At 39.3% G+C, this 21,087-nt stretch overlaps 1 protein-coding gene across 1 annotated transcript in view; it reads right to left on the bottom strand.

The window, feature by feature from the left end:
* The window catches only part of fat2 (FAT atypical cadherin 2), an 88,753-nt gene extending 69,050 nt beyond the window's left edge, over positions 1 to 19,703 (bottom strand). Inside the window, exons 1-3 of the mRNA XM_067518133.1 lie at positions 19,451 to 19,703; positions 7,138 to 10,401; positions 5,461 to 5,772 (exon numbers count right to left, since the gene is read on the bottom strand). Coding sequence (XP_067374234.1) covers positions 5,461 to 5,772; positions 7,138 to 10,375 — 3,550 coding nt within the window. The 5' untranslated portion in view covers positions 10,376 to 10,401; positions 19,451 to 19,703. The remainder of the gene's footprint in view (positions 1 to 5,460; positions 5,773 to 7,137; positions 10,402 to 19,450) is intronic.
* Between the last annotated feature and the right edge of the window lie 1,384 nt (positions 19,704 to 21,087).

The raw sequence follows: 21,087 nt of genomic DNA, 5'->3' as shown, positions 1-21,087 counted from the left end.
TGAGAACTTCAAATTTTTCAACACCACAATATTCATAGTTAATGCACGTTACTTACACATTTATATTTTAAACAAATAACATAAATCTTTATATAAAACATGACATTTTAGTTTTTTAAATTGTAGATGAAATATAGACCGTTCAAAAATTGCGACATAAAACATCATAATTAGGCGTGTGTGTGTTCCTATCTGTATTACACTGGGTGTCAGCAACTTTCATACTAATGCCATAGGTGCTTTAAGGCCAGAGAAGAAACTGGCAAGAAAAATATTTTGCTTATATTGCTTAAAGCTTATTGTATATATTATGGATTTTAAGCAACAATGACCCAGGAAATAATATCTGTACCATATTTGTTGCAAGGAAACAACAAGTGTTGTGAAAAATTAATGCAATCCACCAAGTCACTTAAGTGTAAAGGAATTACAAATTAGCCACAGTGATGACAAGGAAAGAAGTTCTCTGCAGACAGAGCTGGGGGTCATAAGTGGAGTGAAAGACCCTGCTGAGGGTCATTTAGTCCTTTTTACAACAGTGCAAATAAGCCCTGCTGGGAGGGCAGGTGGGGCACATTGGAAAGTGTGTTTTTGTCATTAGTGAAGACATAGGAATCTGGGGTACAGCCCTGCCTCTCTCTCACTGCCTGTTTTCATTCACTGTGCTGTCAAGAGAATGAAGATAAGCAGTGTCGTCTGGCATGTCCAGAACAGCTTGTTTGTTTCCCGGTCGTTCCGGGAATTTGCATGCGTATAAGTAACTAGGTTACAGTAGGCTCTCTGGAAAGCTAACTTCTTAACTGTCGTGTAAATGAGAAAGCTGGTTTCCATAACTGGGATGGGGGATTAGGGAAAGTTGATTTTACAATGTGGAAAACTGCAATTTCTCTGCCATACATATCCAGGTTTCTAACCAGCTTTCTCTAACAGGCAAATGTGCACAACCAAAGGCTCCAATTGGAAAATCTGCTGAGTAAAAAGATGAATGAAAGGCAAGATCGTTAACAGAGGGTTATCACTTAATTAAAAAATAAAAATAAAAAATCAAAGTACGGCTAAGTCTGACAGAAAAAGTACATAACACAAAGGGCTTCGTAGAACTGTAATTAAGTTGCGCTCTCCTGGATTTTTTATGGAATTAGACAGTTCACCCTTTGTAATAGCTGCCATTCACCCCTCTCATTTCCTCTCTTCCCCTGCACTCATTCTGTTTTCCATTCTGCAGCGACACAAGCACAGGAAAGAAGGAAAGTCAGTTAAGCTCCATGACAAAGTCTGAGATGAAGAAGAAATTGGAAATTGCAGCATATATACAGGGGGTTCCAGTAACGAGGTTTCTAAAGTAAGTGTCAACTTTGCTCAACGCTTAACTGTAAGAGCTGGTTTCTCTGCATGCATGTAAATGCAATCATATTCTGTGAATTCATCGCCACTCTACAACTTTAAAGCTACTGCCTCCCATCTATTTAAAATCATTTTTTCAAGCGGGAAGAAAATGGCAAATGGCAAAAAATGAACAATGGCGCTTCTATGACACATTTGAGAAATATTAAAGAGGGAGGTGGAAGAAGACACAGAGACGCCGAGGAAAACAATATTAACTTTGAAAGGCAAGATTCCTGATACAGCTGAGTTAGTCTGAAAAGAAAAGTTCTCTCTTGATCTGTCTTTGAATGTTTAACGTCAACTTCAGTGTTTCCTACAGAAAACATGAATCTGAGGATAAGGTGCTTTCTGTACATTTAAAGTCGTTTCCCGACACATCTGCGAAATAGCACTGTGTGTTCATGGTAATGAAGGAATATGTTACCTAGTGCAACAATGTTGCTCTTTGTTGTTTGTAATGTTGTTTGTGTAAAAGGGCAAATATCCAAAGAGCAGATGGTTTTTAATATCAGTTTAGGGATCGTACTGGCTGCGCGTTACTTTGACGAGTTTGCTATTCAAAAACGAATTCCTGGACTTGTTGGGCCTTGCCAACAAACATCATCTTTTGTAAAACACATAATGAAACCTACACTGAAGAGTTGCCAATTTTTTTGGTCCTTTAGGTTAATTTGGTACAACTTTGTTCCCTGCACAAACCTGTTGTCGAAATCAGATAACAACTTGTTCAGAGTAAGAACAGCCTAAAGAATACAAATTGGACTGAATTTCATTTGAGTTTTTCCCCCCTATCTCACAGCACACAGCCTTCCCTCAAAAAAATTCCATCGACTCATTATTCTAAGTTAAATTAAACAGAGGATGCTGCAGTCTATAATATATGGTTTCTTGAGAATAGAAACTTTGACAGAAACTGCTGAGGAGCAATGAGTCATTTTCATCCTGTCGAGGCATGAGAGGTTTCTACACTCATTTTGCACATTAGTAATTGTGGGTTCATTTGTAAAAAAAAAAAAAAAAAAAAAAAAAGGTGCATCATGTTCAAAGGATCTGATTTCAACAGCACGTTTGTGTCATTCAAGGTAACACAATCCCTCATTCACATGTGGATTTATTTTTTCAGCTAATGCGGGTATCAAATTTTTCTCATGACTTTCTATAACTGTAAGCATCATTTTAGTCCATCATTGCGATAGTCAGCATATGTTCTTAAAAAATGTGTTTGGATTCACTTATGTAACCCAGTTAGGGTACACAGTCATGAGTAAGCTGATTTCTTTTATGCTTATGAGAAACATGGTTATCATAATCAGCCTGCAGGAGATGACACACCTGATTTTGTCCATAGTAAACCGATGTCTCTGTCATGAATGTACCCAATCAGGTTTCTAATCGGCTATATAAGTGAAAATGTGCACAGTCTGGGAAAGTCGTGAAGTAGAGTGGCTAAATGAAAGAAGCTAAATCAACCATTACAACACCCCAATCTTAAATCAAGTTTGCCCAAAGTAAAACAAAGCAACAAAGTGGCCTGTTGAAGTCTATATGAGTCAGTTTGCACCATGGAGCTGTTAAAACCTTGCAGTTTAAACTGTGAAAAGGGGTTTGGTTTTGTTGTCCTGCCTGTCGCTCTCTTTCTACACTGTCAGACTGTTTCCAAAATACAAGTCTGATTAATGAGCGGCAGATTTAGTGACTTAAGTGCATGTAAACACCGATGTTGGGGCCCAGAGGTGTTGGATGGGTCGAGTCTAGGTCCCTGTACAGACAGTCCCTGTTTCACCAAAGTAGGGAAACTATCCCTTTGTACTTGGGGGGAATAAGGAACAAACAAACTGTTTCCTTAAAGTGGGAAGCTACTTTTAGGATGTAAAAATCAAACAAGTACACATGTATATAAAGCCACACATGTCCACACAGCCTCTTTTTGCTTACAGTAGCCATTAAAGAACTGGTATCCTGTTGTAGAAACATTATTTTAAACCTATCTCACACTTTATTCCCTAAACATACTTCTAATTCAGGAGTGGATATAATCACAAACGTTTGCCAGAGAACTGTTTGTGACTAAAATAATTCACGTCCATGCATTGCAGGCAACTCTCACAGCAGCTTGGAGAAACATTTTTGACTTGGGATTTGATACGTTGGCTCCAGGGTTTGTAGCAATCAATGAAAACTGCTGCAAGGCTAACTCCATCGCCCTTGGCGATGAAAAAGGAAGCTTTGTAACCGTGTAACCATTGCGGTGTTAATGGTTGTTGTTTCCTCACACAAAAAAGGGCAGACATGCATGTTTGTCATGTTGCCATTGTACTTTAGTTTTTTTTAACACAGCTCTTGCAGATTACATAGTCTTCAAACCTTCTTTGTTTCATCACTAGAAAATCCAAAGTGGATCCAAACCTTTAATTTAAGCGACGCCGATGCTCCAGTAAGCTCAAATGGCATAATGTGTCCATCCATCTGTGTTAGCAGCACAGACTCCAGAGCTGTTTCACAAGCTATTCTCATAACATTTCCATTATCTATTTAGTGTTGTCACATTACCGGCAATAAATAAATAAATACATAGCAGTAGTTTTTGTGTATCAATTTAGCCCATCTACATTCCAAAGCTTTCAGTCTATAGCTGAGACTAGTCATTAGGATGTCCTCAGAACCTAAATGGCACACACAGACACAATAGGACTTTTCAAGCAGACACATTTCATCCTGTGCTTGTATGCATGAGTAAGAGAATATCAAATACACCTGCTCTTACAAGAAAAGGCTTGTTTTAATGTGACACGGTGGCTGTTTTACCACCTCCTGCCTTTCCTGCCTTTGTGTGACGTTTCTCCCTCTGTAATCCTTCAGTATACTGGCCTTAGGGTGTGGACAAATGCCACTTGGAGATTATAAGGAAAAGACAGGGCTTGTAGCTGCTTGTAGCATCAAAACTAATGCTGCACTCATTTGTTTGCACATCAACACAGGTACCAGGTGACTCAGTTGCAACTGTCAAAGATAAAGACTCAGATAGCTGAGGGGGAGTTATGTACATGTTGCTTTTTTATGCCATTTAAATCCCTTTCCCAACACAGATGTATAAGTTTGTTAGTGGCCTCTGAAAGGTTTATTTATACCTCGATTCTGCATCAATTGCTTTAATCCGGTTTGCAAAAGTACATTAACACACCCTGCCTATAAACACTTTGAAAAAAATTTTTTACAGCTGCAATGAAGCCTCAAAAATCTAAATATTAAATGGAGATGAGGTGACATTTACAGATGAGCTGAAACAATTTATGAACAAAGCACAGATATCTTAAAGAGGTCTTCTAGTTACAAGTGCAACAAATTTAAATTAAAATGTACATCAAAGATAAATGCAGTGTTCAGCCTGTACCATCGTCCAAATGTTTGTGAAATGATGCTGTAAAGCCTTATACTGTGTGTATGTAAGCTCACGAAAAGCTCATATTGCATGTTCCATGGCTGAGCTGAACATTTAAATATCTAAATTTAAAGTCACACATGGAAATCGAGGATGGGGGGCTTGATGGGCCAGTGGTAGAGCATTGGGTTGGGTTGCAGAAGGCCCTGGGTTCAAATCTAATAAATCTTTTACAAAACTACAATATTAAGTTTTGTTAGCATTGATTCAAAGGATCCCTGAGTACAAAGAAAAGATTTACATGCAACAGCATCATACAATGTTGGATTAAACACCAACTTTTTATGCCCTTTGGCCTATAATGATGACGGTGCTGGCAGAGGTTGCGGCATCTGCATCTGTGTGAAGAGCCATTGACCTGACAGACATTTGTAAAACTGTTACCTTGATAAAACTGGGCAAAGACAGAAGCATAAGGGTGCAGATATTCTTTTGTCCATGTATTGTTTAACTATTAAGAACGAACTGTTCACGGCTCCCTTGAGTTGCAACAGATGCAGAACCATTTCATAAGATGTTATTTGAGGCCATTAGCTACTATAAGGGTATTATGATTGTACTGCCTTCATGTTTATGCTACTTTAAAAATACTTAAAAGTGTATGATCAGACAGTCGTTAGGACCATGATAATTACCTGTTTTGGGGTCAACGTCAAAGTACGACCGATGAGATTCCAGCATCTGGAAGGAAAGCTTCCCCTCAGAGCAAGTGTCCGCATCTTTGGCTGACACCTGGACGACAGATTTGACCTTGTTCACGTTCTCTGGTACAGATGCGAAATACACCGGCTGGGAAAGTTCTGGAGCATTATCGTTGACGTCCAGCACCTCCAAGAAGACGTGAGTCCAGGAGATCAGAGGCTCTGTTCCCAGATCAGTGGCGTGGACAGAAAGCCAGTAGTGAGCCACTGTCTCACGGTCCAACGTCTCTGTTGTACGAATCACACCTGGAACATTTCATCGTTCATATAAATCACCTGTTTTGACTTCTGAACAACTCACTAGTGTTTACCTGTGTCAAACCTGCTACTGTGCCTAAGGAATGAATCTGTTGTCGTTGTTATCAATTTTAAATGTAGGAGCCCTAAGCACCCTGGAGAAAATATCCGACATTAGCGATGAGCCTAATGCACCCAAGGTGAATTTGTAATTCTGGATTGGTGCCCAAAGGTGGCTTGCGAAATTATAAGCATTCTCTGCTCAGTAACAGTGGTGACAGACTTGTGCTGTCAAAACATACACATGTTTAGTGTTTTTTTTTTTAACGGTAAAAACGAAGCTGCATGCCGCACAGTAGTCCTTTATGCTAGTATTGTTCAAATAAGGGAAATTGTTTTTTCTGCACACAGTTGTCTTTAGAAGCACTTAAGTTTCCATATCCTGAGGATCAGTTTAGAAATCAGAAACAAAAGGAAAAATTATATATTCCAGCACGGTTCAATTATGACAGCAAACTATATTTACCCTGATTTTATCTGAGCCTGAAGTGCAACAGCGCGCTAATGGAATTTGCTATGTTACGCGCCAAGGTCACTTAATAATTTCAATCATGCTATCCTCGACATGCCACCTTGATACTGAGACATGAAGAGACATTTTATTTTGTACAACTATACTCATGTCTCAATTTATAAAATACTAAGGGAAGGTACAGTACATGAGGAAATGTATACTGTGAAAGTGTGACATATTTATGTCACTGTGTTAAAGTTCCAAAATTGTAGCCTAGACCACATTCCATTTAAATGTATTTCTCAGATGCTGCTTTGGCATTTATGGAGACTGTACCTGAATGACAACCTTAATCCTGACTAGAGGACTGACGGTTCTATCTTAAACTTGAAAACAGCAATTGGCAAAAAAAATAGCTCATTACAAAGTTAGATTGAATTTGGATTTACAAATGAGCAGTAATGCAATAATACAATTCCACTAAGGTCAAGATTACATTAAATTGCAGAAAAGTGTAATCTCAGGCTTTTCATCTTGTTAGAAAGATGGAATCGTGGAATAAGATCACAAGTTCACAACTGCTGATGGGCCCTATAGCCCATTTTTAATAAAATGAGTCGATGGTCTCTAATTAGCTTAAATTCAGAATTCACTCTATAAGCATAAGTCACTGTTTGAATTAGTTTGACTAGGACCCAACTTCTTAAGTTGCATGCAATGTCAAAACGTGCTACGCAGACTGTTTCTGACTTGATTCAATGGTTGAGTGGATCGAGAAAAGAAAAGCATTTTGACATTTTCATTTTTTACTAACAATACCAAAGAAATTACAACACATATTAAAATAAAAAGTTAATTACCTGTTTCCTCATCAATGGTGAACACTCCTAAACCAGAGCCTTCATAGATGTGGTACCTGACAACTCCATCTCTACCCAGATCCTTGTCTGAAGCTGTAAGCATCACCACAGATGTTCCCACTGCAGCATCCTCCTTCACTCCAGCTTCATACACAAACTCTGAAAACACAGGCCTGTGAACGTTCTCATTCACATCTAGAACCTGAATCTCCACAAAGCAGGATGATGAGAGGGAGCGGGGGAGTCCATGATCAACAGCTCGCACCGTGAGGTTGTAAGATGGCCGCTTCTCAAAGTCTAGTTCCCTCTCGAGGGTCAAGGCCCCCGTGGACGGGTCGAGCTGAAAGATCCCGCTCTCTGTGTTCTTGAGGTTGTAGGTGACAAGGCCACCACTGCCCAAGTCTAAGTCGATGCTCTCCACCCAGACAAGTAGGGTGCCCACAGGAACATCCTCTGGAACTTTGATTTTGTAAACCTTTGGTACAAATCTGGGTGGACTGTCATTGATGTCCTGTAAAACCACCACAAGGTCAACCACAGAGAACAACTGAGGGCCGAGCTTGGCTTGGTCTCTTGCCTCAATCTGGAGGTCATGCCTGGGGGAGGTCTCCCGATCCAAACGACCTGTCACAGCCACCTCACCTGTCAGCTCATCAATTCTGAAGAGCTCAGTAGACGTCAGGAAGGAGTACTGGACATTACAGTTTACATCTACATCCAGATCAATGGCGCGAGCTGTAAAAACAGTCGAGTCCACTTCCATGTTTTCAGGCACTCGTATCACATATCTTGGCTGATTAAAAACCGGAGGATTGTCGTTGACATCTAAGACATTCACTGCAATGAACTTCCATGCAGATATTTGTGGAGTTCCCAAATCATAAACAGTGACGTTCAAAATGTAGAACTCCTTGCTCTCCCTGTCTAATGGGCAAACTAACCGAAGATCACCAGAGAACATGTCAATGAAAAAACAGCCATCCTCATTCCCACCTGATATAGCATATACCAGCTTACTATTGAACCCAGTGTCATTGTCCGTTACCTTGAAATTGAGAATAGTAGAATTCAGCGGATAGTTCTCCGCAACGTCAATCGAGCCGGGGATGCTCACGTCAAATCTGGGAGAATGCTGGTTGATGATGTAGACATCAGAGAATGTGTCTTCCTCTTGACGGGTTAAAATTGGTTTGATTGACTCTATTAGTTTATTAGTCAGCTGTTTGAAAATGCCTGTTTCCTGGCAGTGGAGTGTTGCATCGTCGCCTCTGTTAGTGACGGTTATCCTGACAACTGAAGCTTCCGAGTGATGTTTGCCATCTGTGACTACAACTCTTAAAGTGAAGGAACCTTCTCGCAGTGGAATTGGTTGCTTAAGGGTGATGGCTCCTGACACAGAGTCAATACCAAACACTTGGAGATCATTTCCAGACTCTATGACGAACCTTAGCTGCTGCAGTTCATCTAAATCAATGGCTGACAGCTCAACAACGGTCTGCCCCACAGGGAAATCTAGAGGGACAGTGGCATTGCAGCCAATCCTCTCAAACTGAGGGATGTTATCGTTGATATTGTTTAGGGTTATTGTCACAGGGCATTCGCTGACTTGACTAAAAGGGCTGCCGCTGTCAGAGGCCCACACTCTCAGGTGGTACAGCCGTTTCATCAGCTCATAGTCCAAGTGTTCAGAGGTTGAGATAACACCTGTGAAGGGGTCTATTGTAAAAGGCTGGCGTCCAGAATTTGCAATAGCATAAGTAACAAAGCCATTTTTGCCTTTATCTGGGTCTGTGGCTGATACTTTCAAAACACTACTGCCAACTGGGGAGTTTTCATCAAGTGTGGCCTGATAGGAGGTGTGTGTGAACTGTGGGCTGTTGTCATTTTCATCAGTTATCTCAACTACTATGTGAGTTTCAGCTTCACCATGGTTGGCCACTACATCAAACTCGTATCGATTTTTCCTCTCATAGTCAAATTTCCCTGTGGTTATAATTATGCCAGTTTTGGGACTGATCTTAAAATTTGAGCTGTCTGGATTATTTTTGATACCAAAGGTAACATTATAGGGAACTGGTGTGACACAAACTTTAACTACATGACTTTTAGGAGGTGAAAACTCACTCACTGTGACAATGTAGGTGTCTTCCAAAAATGCCAATGGGACGTAATGAAAGGCCGGGATATGGATCTGTGTAATTGGAGAGAGCAGACTTGGGAAACTCCTGTCTTTAGCTTGAAGGGAAAGATTGAACCCAAAAGGAGTTTGAGACCAGATAATCCTTTTTGTAGAGATCACTTGGAAGTCACTGCCCTGAACACCTAAGGGGATAATCTCAAAATGCTTGTGGGGATCCCCTCCAACAATATTAAGGGATTCCACAGGCTTAACTCCTGCCTCCACATGGACATTGATAGTTATTTTGCCATCTGCAGAGACTGAAGGTTTAGAGGGAGGTGTAATAAATGGAGACCCCATAGACCTCTTTTGCACATTTACTGTGACTCTGGCAACATTACCGAATTTCTGCGCACCAGATATCTTCTTTGTCCTGTCCTCAGCTAAAACAGTGAGGTCGTATCTTTCCGACCGAGTGTGATTAAGCTGTTTTAGGAGGCTGACTGTGCCTGTGAAAGGGTCAATGAAAAAAGGATGGGCTCTGCTGGTGAAAGAGTAATAGAACTCAGCATTGCTCCCAATGTCTGCATCTGTAGCACTAACTCTTACCACACTTGACCTAAGTGGAGTGTCCTCCCTGATGGCCACATTGTATGAGGCAGGATAGAAAAGAGGCTTTAGGTCATTTGTGTCAAGCACCTGGACAAACACCTTGGTCTTTGACTGGAAGTCAGAATTACTTTCAGTTGCCTCCACAGTAAGAGTGTAAGTGTCTCTGACCTCCCTGTTAAGGAGAGCCGAGTTACTACTGCGTGTTTTAATCCTGAGGAAGCAGAAATCTCCCACTTTGACAGCCTCGGCTTGAAAAAGCTCGTCCTCATCACCTGAGACAATTAAGTATTTCATTTCCCACAAGGGATCTGTCACCTCAATGCCCATCTTCACTGGCGTCTCAATGTATGTCCGCGGTGGAGAGTGCTCGTTGATGGTGGCATTATAGAGATGGTGTGTGAACCTCAGCAGCGAGCTGTCCTTTACTTTTCCCAAAATCCCCTGACATCTGGCCACATGCAGGAGAACTACTGCAAAAGTAAGGAGGACTTTCCCTGAAGCTGCCATGTTTAAACCCTCAAAGACCTTCAAACCTGCAAGCAAAAGAGGAAAAGTAAATTTCATGTAATATACTATAAGTGAGGAGAAGGTGAAGCCTTTGTAGAAACAAGGACTCATAGGAATTATTATATTATTAGGCTTTGTCATTGCAATGCTATGCTCAGGGATTTGTACAGTGATGACTCAGTATCATACAGATAATAGTGGGTGGTTCAAGTCTTGATCAAAGTATAAACAGCTTCATGAGTTGTGTATTTTTGTGCTGGTTAAAGCTGTATGTATGTGCATTAGATGTTCCTGAAAAATTAGTACCCAAAATTGCTGCTTTCAGAATCAACTGATACACAGGATGCCAGACACTTTCAGTTACAATATCTGCTTAAGAAACCTGGACAAAATTTAACTGGAAGCTTCCACCGATACAAGTTTAGATCACCTACATCTAAAGAATCATTTAGAATAAAATCTGGATTATTTTAAATGTTTATTTTAGATTCTCATGAAACTTTTTTAAATGCTGCATTTATTTATCTAAAGATACTATTCTGTATTTTCAAACTTAAAAATTAGTTTCTAAATGGATGGCTGAGTTAACCTGGATGATCTGAGGTGAATGCATGCATTCAGACTAATGCATCAGAAGAAATCTATTTAGTCTAACTCAAATACTACACACTCTTTAATTAACAAAAGGATTCCGTTTTGTATTCCTTCAGAAGAGATTCAACGAGAAAACTATCATATTTCCACAAACTGACATTGAACCTAATCTGTATCTTAATGCACGTTTTTCATACTTCGTTGATGGCAAAACAGTTTTCACAATCCATAGAATGGATGTTGCATTCCCTGGCTATTCTGTTACCCTGGTGGAGGAAGTGGTTGTTGACTGTCAAAGCAACAGTGAAAAGCACGAGAAGTGGAGTGAGGAGTGCGATGTGTAAAAAGTGGAGTGTAGATACAAAATTGGCAGCTTCCACTAACAGGATTTTGAAAGAAAAAAAGTCGCTTAAAGCAACTTATTAGGAAGCTAAACTAAATCCTACCCATACTTTGAAAAGGGCCTAGAATTAGCTTTAGATCTTACACATGTTTGAAGGTGCATCCTTTCCGTGTGGATTACATGCTCATTCAAAGAAACCAACCCCAAATGTGCACAAACATGGAAACACATGAGCTGCACAATCACACCAGGACAGCTCTAATTTCAACACCCACAAGTGACAGTAGAGAGAGAACAGGAGGACAGTTCCACTTTCCCCTCCACTGCCTCTCTGATAGCTTAACTAATATGCTGTTCCCTAAAATCAAAGATGAAATGATCTGTCACTCCATTTGCCCGCTCTTTCACGTGTCTGGAAATTAGCCTTTTTCGGACAGTATGAAAGAAAATCAAAACCATTTGATCTAATTTTTAGGCCCAGTGCATGACTAAAAATGAATGCACAAAGAAGAAAGGCCACCTGTCTTCATATTGCACCACAATGTTCTGAATATTGGTGTATTACTTTACAATTTACATTAGTTGATCAAAACAATTCCTAGGAATACAATGTACTGAATGTGCAGGTCTGTGTTTCCAAGTCAACTGGCGCTGGAAGCTTTGGTGGAGGATGACAGGTATGTGAGGTTTATAATCTACATTCACATATTGACAGACAATCAGATAACTACAGGGTTAACAGGGTCACAGTTTAAAAAGAAAAGATCTAAGGTATGTTGTCATGTTGCCAGGTTATTTGCAGCATCCTGTTTTATCTTTTAGGTTTGCATGATAGAATTATAATCGTTTTTAAAGGTATTTACAAGTCTACAAGTAGGTCCTATTTTAGGTTTCGGGGACACCAGTGGTCCTCTAGAACTTTCTTTTAAGAACAAAATATTAGTAAGGTACTTGCATAAATGCATACAGTGAAATGCATTTAATGCATTTTTAAGTTTCCACTGGTTATTCCCAAAGACATGAAAAAACAGGACTGGGGTATAATGAGGTATAAAGTTATCCTTACAGTAATTATTACAGTTTATGAGAGATATTTATCTTTAATATGAATTCCACTGTGGACAGACTAATTCTGTCAAATGTGTCAAGCACTTGAGCAGGAATTTAGCAATATAATCCAGGTTGTGCTTTAAGGGTCACCACGTAAATTGTACAAAAATAATAAAATTAAAATAGAAGACAGAATAGAGAGAAACTCGGTTTTGTTCCATTAGTTTGGCATTGTGAATTTGACCCACAAACACTGAACTCTACTTACTAAGTTAATATTTAAAACCCTAAAGCCTGAACCAATTTTAACTGCTGTAGGATTTGTCCTGCTTTTCTAGTTTTCCTAAGAAAAATGTACCTTTGTACCTACTGCTTTTCAGCAGTATAACAGAATTTGAAGCTCGACTATCTGATGTTTTGTCACATGTATAGTGCACTCAAATGCAACTTTAGAGTTCTAGGTAACTTTTTTTTTACCTTATTCCATTAGCATTTCTAACAGCTGTTACAGTTTTACTCATGATTCAGTCAATACATCTAAGCCTTTAGGGGCTTCAGTCATCTAGTCTTTGCAAAGAATCAACAATCTTTCTCATGAGCTACATGAGCACTCTGAAATCCTCAAATATAAACTTTATTGGATTAAAACTGACTTCAAGGCGAAGGCAGCCCTGAAATTAGCCCTTTTTTTAATCATTTCTCTGGAATTGAATTATCAATCAACTGTTCCAAGCCATTTTACTATCAGGGGGTTTGTCCTCCTCTATTAAAGAATGTGATTAGATTTTAAGGCGAGTGTAATCAAAGTTTGTTAAAAACTTAAGACAAACTATCTGCTAATATATAAATTCCAACCCAAACATCACTCATAGGTACTTAAATATGCATTAAAAGTGTGTCACCAATCAAAAAGTACAACAGCTGAAAAAAATCTGAAACATTGCAGTTTCTCCAAATCTAGTCACTACAACCATTTAACACTGCTGGGAATTGTTGGTGCTTGTTGAATCTCTTTTCATGATTGATTTGCAAACTGACATGTCACTGGAAGTTTGTCTGGACTCCGTAAACTTTTGTGAAACTAAAATGGAGATTGAAAGGAAACACTTGTTTTTACACCCAAACATGCAGGGCTGCAGGTAAGAATCCCTACGTTATCACTGCTTCTATTGACGACAGTGAGGTGAAACACACACACACACACACACACACACACACACACACACACACACACACACACACACCTACCTCCCAGTGTGTATTGCAGATAAGAACCTGCAGCTACATGTTAAGCTCCAGTGTCCTCGATCACATTTCACCATCACCCCTATGGCTCCCAGTACAGACAGAACAGTATGTGCTGCTTTTTCCCCCATTCCTAACCACGACCTCAGTCTGGGAGGGGGGGGGGTTCTACATAGGGCGGGCAGGCTGTTAGTCCCTCCATCCATAGCCTTAATTAAAACACTTATCTGACATATATGCAGTACTCAAAGTCAGCTGGTACTTAGCAATTTTACCCTTTGGCATGTTGTGCTGAGGTTGGCCTGTCTACAGAGATACAGAGTGAGCCATATACATTTATTATTTTTCCTTTGTAAGTGATTTCTGTGACTCTTCATTCTGAGTGTGCTTCCAGCTGTCTTGGCATTTTGTAAGTGGCTGTATCAGTGTTTCATTCTGGAAATCAGTGTGTTGTTAGACTGTTACTGTCACTATGCGATGTTAAAACATGAGTAGTTTAGGAATAAAACTGGAAAAAGCATCAGATCATAGCTAAAACAGCTTCAACCCACAATTTATGTCTGTTACCATTAATTAGTTATTGTTCTTGTCATTTGGGCATTTGTAGGGGTGATGAGATTAACCAAAAGTGCAACCATGATTCAGCAATAAATTTATAGTCACTTTAATATCTGTTGTTAAACTTACTTTTTATAATCACTCAGTCACTAGTCTTGCTTGCATAATACTTTGATTATCTTTACGTTGAGTGAAATGGTCTGTGTGGTTCAGTCACTTCCTGTGTGATGACTCTGGCACAGACAAGTTGAATCATGAATCCTATAGCTGCCAATTTGGTTTTGTAAACCCCATGAGTGTTTTGTGATGTGAGGGCGTGGAACGGGGCTTGATCTTAAAGAGCCAACAGTACACAAAGGCCCTGCCAGGCACCGTGGAATACACGCAATTACCTGCATGTGTTTACACAAAGGTTCTTCATCAGTAAATTGTGGTAAAATACTAATGGTAGAAAGTGGTCTTATAAGGGAATTAAAGGATTCCAGTGTTTTCTCTTTTTCACAGAAAACTGGACAACAGCATTGTCCCAGTCCTGATCATTCTCCAACTGCTTTCAACCCATTAGTCTTAGTTTCCTGGTTTTTGTGAAGTGATTACTCCCCCATTCTCTGAAAGAAAGGGGAGAAGAGAGTGCTGCTGAGGTTTAGGTGAAATACAATAGGAGTAATCACATCAAGGTGCTGTTTTGGATGTGGGTGTTTTCAAAGGAATCGCAAGAAACCTGACAGGCCAAGGTGCCATTCTGTGAAGTGAAAACACAGCTTCATCACTCAAATACACTTTCTGGATAGTAAATCCTCTATGCATTAACCTGAGCTATAGAAATTAGTTTTTCCGTTTTTCAATTCTACAGTGTAATGTTTTTAACCTCTGCCCTTTTGTCTATTCTAAGACGTTTAAAAGAAACATACAGGCAATGTGACAGTGCTGTGATTAGCATTGCTGCCTCACAGCAAGAAGGTTCCACGTTCAAACCTGCCAGCCATCTTTTCTGTGTGGTGATAGTATTTTCTCCCCTTGGATGAATGGCCTTACCTCCAGGTATCCAACTTTCCTACCACAGTTTAAAGACAAGCAGGCTAATTGGTGACTCTAAACTGCCTTTAGGTATGAAAATGAGCACGAATGGCCGCTGTCTCTCTGTGTCAGTCCTATGACACACACATGTTCTATCCAGGGTGTATCCCACCTCCTGCTGGTTACAACCCATCCATAATACGAGTGAAGGACAAGTAGATTCATACCAAATTAGTGGAGAAATATTTTGTGTGTTTATGGGAGTATGAAATATTAAGCACTTATATAAACTGAACATATTAATTCAATGTATATTTTAGCCATCTACTTACTAAACAATTTGTTAAGAAGGAATATATTTGATATGCGCCATAGCCATACTCCTCACAATATCATTTGCTGATGAAGTCTCTTAACATGTCTTCATATCTTATAAACAGGTTTTGAAACATTTAAATCTACTGTTATTCAAAACATTGTATAAAAAGGTAATACAGATTTTATTAAATAGGCATTTTTCACATTAATTAAACCAATAATATCACTGATGCATTATCATTTTTTTACAACGGTTACTTGTGCTTCACAGGGAATTTGCAGTCATTTACAAATGCTTAAGCTGTCAGGTTACAGCTGTGCTCAGTCACCCGCCATATAGAAAGGTTTAAAGTCAGGTCCTGCCCATAAAGCTAAGCTAAGCGTTGCCCTGTAACCTAATCACCGGTTCTGGGTGAGTTATGATGATCTAAACAATTTGTCTTCTACATGACAACAAAACATGCTTTTAGGGCCCCCTCTCTCTCTCCCTCTCTCTCTTTCTCTCTCTCTGATTTGAATAGTTGCAGAGTTTAATTTCCTTCCTAGTCATAAAAAAATAAATAAATGAACATTCATAGTCAGTACTTTGCTACAATCTAACACAGTAATGAATTCATGTTCTACTCTTAAGCCATGATGGATGGGGAGGCTTCACTTGATGTCAGTCTATTAAGGGCTCACTCTTGTTTTATGGTGAAATTTGTTGACAACAAAGCACAAGTGATGCTTTGTTCCTCCTTTAAAATGTCCTGGAAATGTCAACTTTAACAATTAAGTGCTACAACAAAGTGCTACAGCAGCTGCCCTCTTTTAGATAAAAGGCCCTTTCCAAAGACATGTGGTAAGAAGTGCAGGTCTAAAGAATTTCAAGACTGATACGTTTTAGTGTGTGTGAACAATAAGCAACAAGAGCAGATTTTAGTAAAGTAAAGAAGAAGGTAGATATGACCTTTACACAACTAGAGTGTCATTATGTCTGATAATATAGAGTCAATTATCAGAAAAAGGGGCTTTTGTCTGTTTGTAAAAACAGGCCTCAAGGTTTGTATTAACCTATAGATTGTAATATCTCTTAATCCCCTAAGTGTCTGAAATGTTTCTGAAAATTGTCAGCATTTATACTCACCTGCTGTCTTTAGAAAATATGGCATTATACTCTGCACAATATAGGGCCTTGATGTCCAGGTGTCTAAGAAGCCTGGTAACATATATATACATGGAAGGAAAACTGTCATTATCCTAGAGAAGGTTATCGCTTATTCACCCTGATTACAGCTAAGAAACCAGCACATGAGGCTGACTCTGACTTAGTGTTTTTAAAGACAATAACTGTTTGGGTCACACTTTGAACTCTGAAGAAGTCATATTCTAGCAGCAATAATTCATCTTGTAAGACTCCAAACTAATTTTAACCCTTTCATTTGCACATACACAGTGTCTTTCTCCAGCACAGACACTGCAGCAGTGAGACTCCATTCCATGGACTTCATTATTCCTGGGACATTGTTCCAACATCTCAGACATTAGAATATGAATTGTATATTTGAGTTATTTAGCACAAAGTCAGTTTTTAGCAAAAGCTCACTTCACCCAGAACACTGCTTATTGTCAAAATTTGTCCCATCTAATCTAACTTAAATCTGGGATTTAACTTGTTTTGTCGTACTCTAAATGCATCAGTTTAATCACAAACACTAAACTGTTATTTCTTGCAAAATGTTCTCAGCAGTTAACGCCTTTAAAGCAGTGTAATTTCAGACCAGATTTCCAGGATTATGTTAGGGTGGGGTTACAATCCCAACCTCCAGTCTGGAAGGGTTCATGTGTTGGGGAGGGTGCGGCCTCCAACCTAACCTCTCTCACGTCCACAGCATGACGTGGGGACACTGAGGCCTTTAAGTAAAGCTCAATGGTTATATTGGTAGGAGTCAACAGCCTTGTGCTGATCTGTTCTGGAGCTTTATAACCTTGTCAGAACCACAAAAACCTTTGATGAAAGACAATCTTACAAAGGTCTGTCTAAAATACAATTAAGTAGTTCAGTATTTAGCAGCTGGAAAATAAATGTCAACACAAATGAGCCCTTTACAGACAATGGACTTGAAACATTGCTGCCTTAATCCTTAAAGTGACAGATTTCCATCATTCAGACATTGTTTCGTTTAAGTTAGTGATCCTCACATGACCAAAGTTACCCTTTAAACCCGAACATTAATTTCTGGTTTCAAGAGGAAAAGCTTTTAGCAAATCAGAAGGCCGGGAAAACTGCAATAACACATTAAACCAAATAACACAAAAAACATTATGCATGCAGTAATGTTGTCCTTTCTGTACTCTACAACTCTATTGTATATTTAACCGTATATTTCTGAGCCCATCCTCTCATAGCTGTAGTCTGCAGGGGTCAGGTCATGTTGTGCAAAGAGAGTATTCTCAAGTAAAGGGGGCTGGGGGTGTCAAGTTAAAATGCTTTTCCACACACACACCTGAGGGGTCACTTGGGCCTCACAGCAAATACCATAATAACAGACAAGGAGGTTAAGAAATTCCTTAGCAACATTCCCTGGTAGTCAGCTCAGGTGAGTCCACCTGAATGACTGATGGGCTGAATATATGAGGCGTGTAGTGGGTTGAAGGGGGTGGCTGTCTTCAGAGGCATGCATACAGTTGGAAATTAAAGTTTACATTCACTCATCCTGAACATAAAAATATTTCCTTGTAAGGTTTTGTAGTTCACACTCAGACAGTAAGGCCTTCAGTCGGTCAGTGGAAAAGGCCAGCAGGCCAATCAGACTGCACAAAGGTAATAGCTTCTACTTTATGGTGGGCAATTCTACCCATCCTACTGGGTATGTCTCAAATGTATTTTAGTTCAATGGCAACGATGAGGCTCATTTTTTCTAAATTATACATGGACTCATTTAAACAGCTCTCAGTGCAGACTGGTTTTTATGTGTTTGACTATAATATGTCTGCACATCTGCAGCAACCATATGCTTCTAAAAACCTTACTTTATGGGGAAACCAAACCTTAATCCTACTGTAGTGAATTATACTGCATTTCTCCAGTGCCATTAAAAAAAAACAATTTGTCTATATGGTTTAGATCAAAGCAGCAGCTCAAAGTACTGACAGTGCTTTAGCCAAACTTCAAGTCAAACTTCAAGTCAAATGAGGCTCAGGAAAACTGCAAGTTATGATTTCACATCATTTACCAAACCACATATTTATCAGTTTCCATTATGGAAAGTCACCTCTTGACAAATAAATTCGTCAGGCTTTTGAGTTTTACATAAATGCTACACACACACAATGGAAAGCGACAGGACTAAATAAGATATACTTTCAGCAAGCAGCTCCTGAGCTGAAAGTCAGGAATTGAAACATTTTCATCTTTTGTTTTCCTTTCATTGGAGCGCAAAAGACTTAGGCACATGTGCCAACACTGCTGCAAATATTTCCTTCTACATTGAGAAAATCAGCTGTAGGAGGGAATAGAAGAAAGAGAAGGGAGGAACGCAGTGGCCAAGGCTTCAAACGTCAAGAGCTTGACTGCGTGCGTTGACATGTGCCTACGCTTTACCTCTCCTCCCTAGCAACTGTCAGAAATCCTTTGTGCAACACACACTCTTTTTATCATCTGTGAAATATAGATAACTACTTGATTGACTGGATCTTTTCAAGTCTCTTTTTTATAGCAACAGTGCGTGAAACACAACTATCACAGGAACCTCATCTGTACACTAAGTGTATAAATGAAACTACAATATGTTACAAGAAGTGCAAAAAACATTATTTTACAGTCTGGTTTATGTTTTTAGCTAATTATATACTTTTAGTGCAAGGTTTAGAAATATTGTAATACTAAACAGTGATATTATTCTCCATAATTAACACCAGTGTGTAGTGAATGGAGGCAGCATGCACAGTGAACAGCAAAGTAAACTCACCTGAGGTCCAGTTAGGTGACTCTTCCAGGAATGTCTCTTTTGTCCCCCTCACACGGCAGGAACTTTAAAGATCCTCTGGCAGGATAGCGTCAACCGGTGTATTTCCATAGTGGTTTGGTGAAAAGTCCAAAAAGAGAAGACAACATTTACATAGAGAGTTACAGGAGTGTGTTTCAACTGCTGCAAACTCTAACTTCAGAGCCTTCAAAGGCTGTGAACCAAAGTGCTGCACCTCAACACTCCCCCAGAGAGTCCCATCTCCACCCACTTCTCACACCATCCCTCCTCTCAGTGACACACACACACACACACACACACCTACTATGTGCCCAGATTGTGGGCTGTGCACCCTCCTCCCCCACCCTCCTCCCCCAAGGCCTTTGGGCCTTGGCCAGGACTGTTTCCAGGGTGGGAGGCTATGTGCCTGTGTGAGAGCTTGTGTGGATATCTGTTCTACCGTATCTGTTGATGCTGTACATCTTTCATATGTCAACTTTTATGTCAATTTAAATGTACCTCCATTTACTTTAATTCTCAAATAACTTTTCTCAAAACAGATTATCTGCTGAAAGACTTTGTACATGATGACAGACTTTGTACAGATTTAGGAAAAACCTAATTCCTGCTTGCTTGGTTCTTGTACCCTTATTGATTAACTGCACAAATGTATTATTCTCCTTGTTACTGGATTTACCACCTCCACCTTGTGTATTTACATGTTCTGTACTGCATGTTATGTAATGCAATGCCGTCTAAATGTTGCTATGAACACTGCATTTGTATAGAAAACTTATACCTTAAAGAAAACTCACATTAATTTTTTTATGCTTATGAATTTAAAACTAAATAACACGTGACCTTACTTTTCACTTAAAATAATCAAATTATGCAATTTCCCAATGACAGCCTTAACATTTGCTCACAATATTTCTATACAGCATTATATAGAGCAGTAAGTTGGAGAAATATTTAACATTATTTTCTCTACAGTATATTTCTATAGTTATAAAAAGTGACCCCCTTAATATCTGATAAAGTTAAAACAAACATTAGAGTGATATTGGTGAACTTTATTGACCTCTAAGGGCAATCGCCAGAATTGCAGAAAATCAGAAACCCTGTTTTCCATAATTGGGGTGGGAGAATAGAGAAACTTGATTTCGACAGGTAAATCAGTTTCTCCGAGTGGCCTGGTTGTTTAGTGCTAGTGCACGTGAAAGCAGTCAGTGAGATGGTCTCTACTTTTTAACCACCTACAGTACATTATTGAGGCTGACATGGCACTGAGTTTAGTAGACTTGATAACAGTGACTGAAGGCTGTAATTTTCGATTCATCAACTAGAAGGAAACAATCAGACTAAATAAAAACTTAGAGCGGAATAAAAGATTTGACTACTTTGATGATGACTGGGCATGTTTGAAGCTGTGATTGAGGAGAATTACTCCATATATCCTACAGATTTCACAATAAACAGCTATTATCTTCTGCCAACATTGAAGCAATTTTCAGAACTATGGCTGCAACCAACATCCTCAAATTATGGACATCTTTAAATTGCTTGCTTGTCCAACAGCTTTCATTTTTAAGCTTGGGATGAGGTTTGCCAAAGTTTGTTTATGCTTGTTAAACAACTAA

This window comes from Channa argus, chromosome 10 (genome assembly GCF_033026475.1).
Source record: "Channa argus isolate prfri chromosome 10, Channa argus male v1.0, whole genome shotgun sequence".
NCBI classification, from domain to species: domain Eukaryota; kingdom Metazoa; phylum Chordata; class Actinopteri; order Anabantiformes; family Channidae; genus Channa; species Channa argus.
Note: the sequence above shows the minus strand (reverse complement) of the source record. Positions and strands in the feature narration are given on the sequence as shown.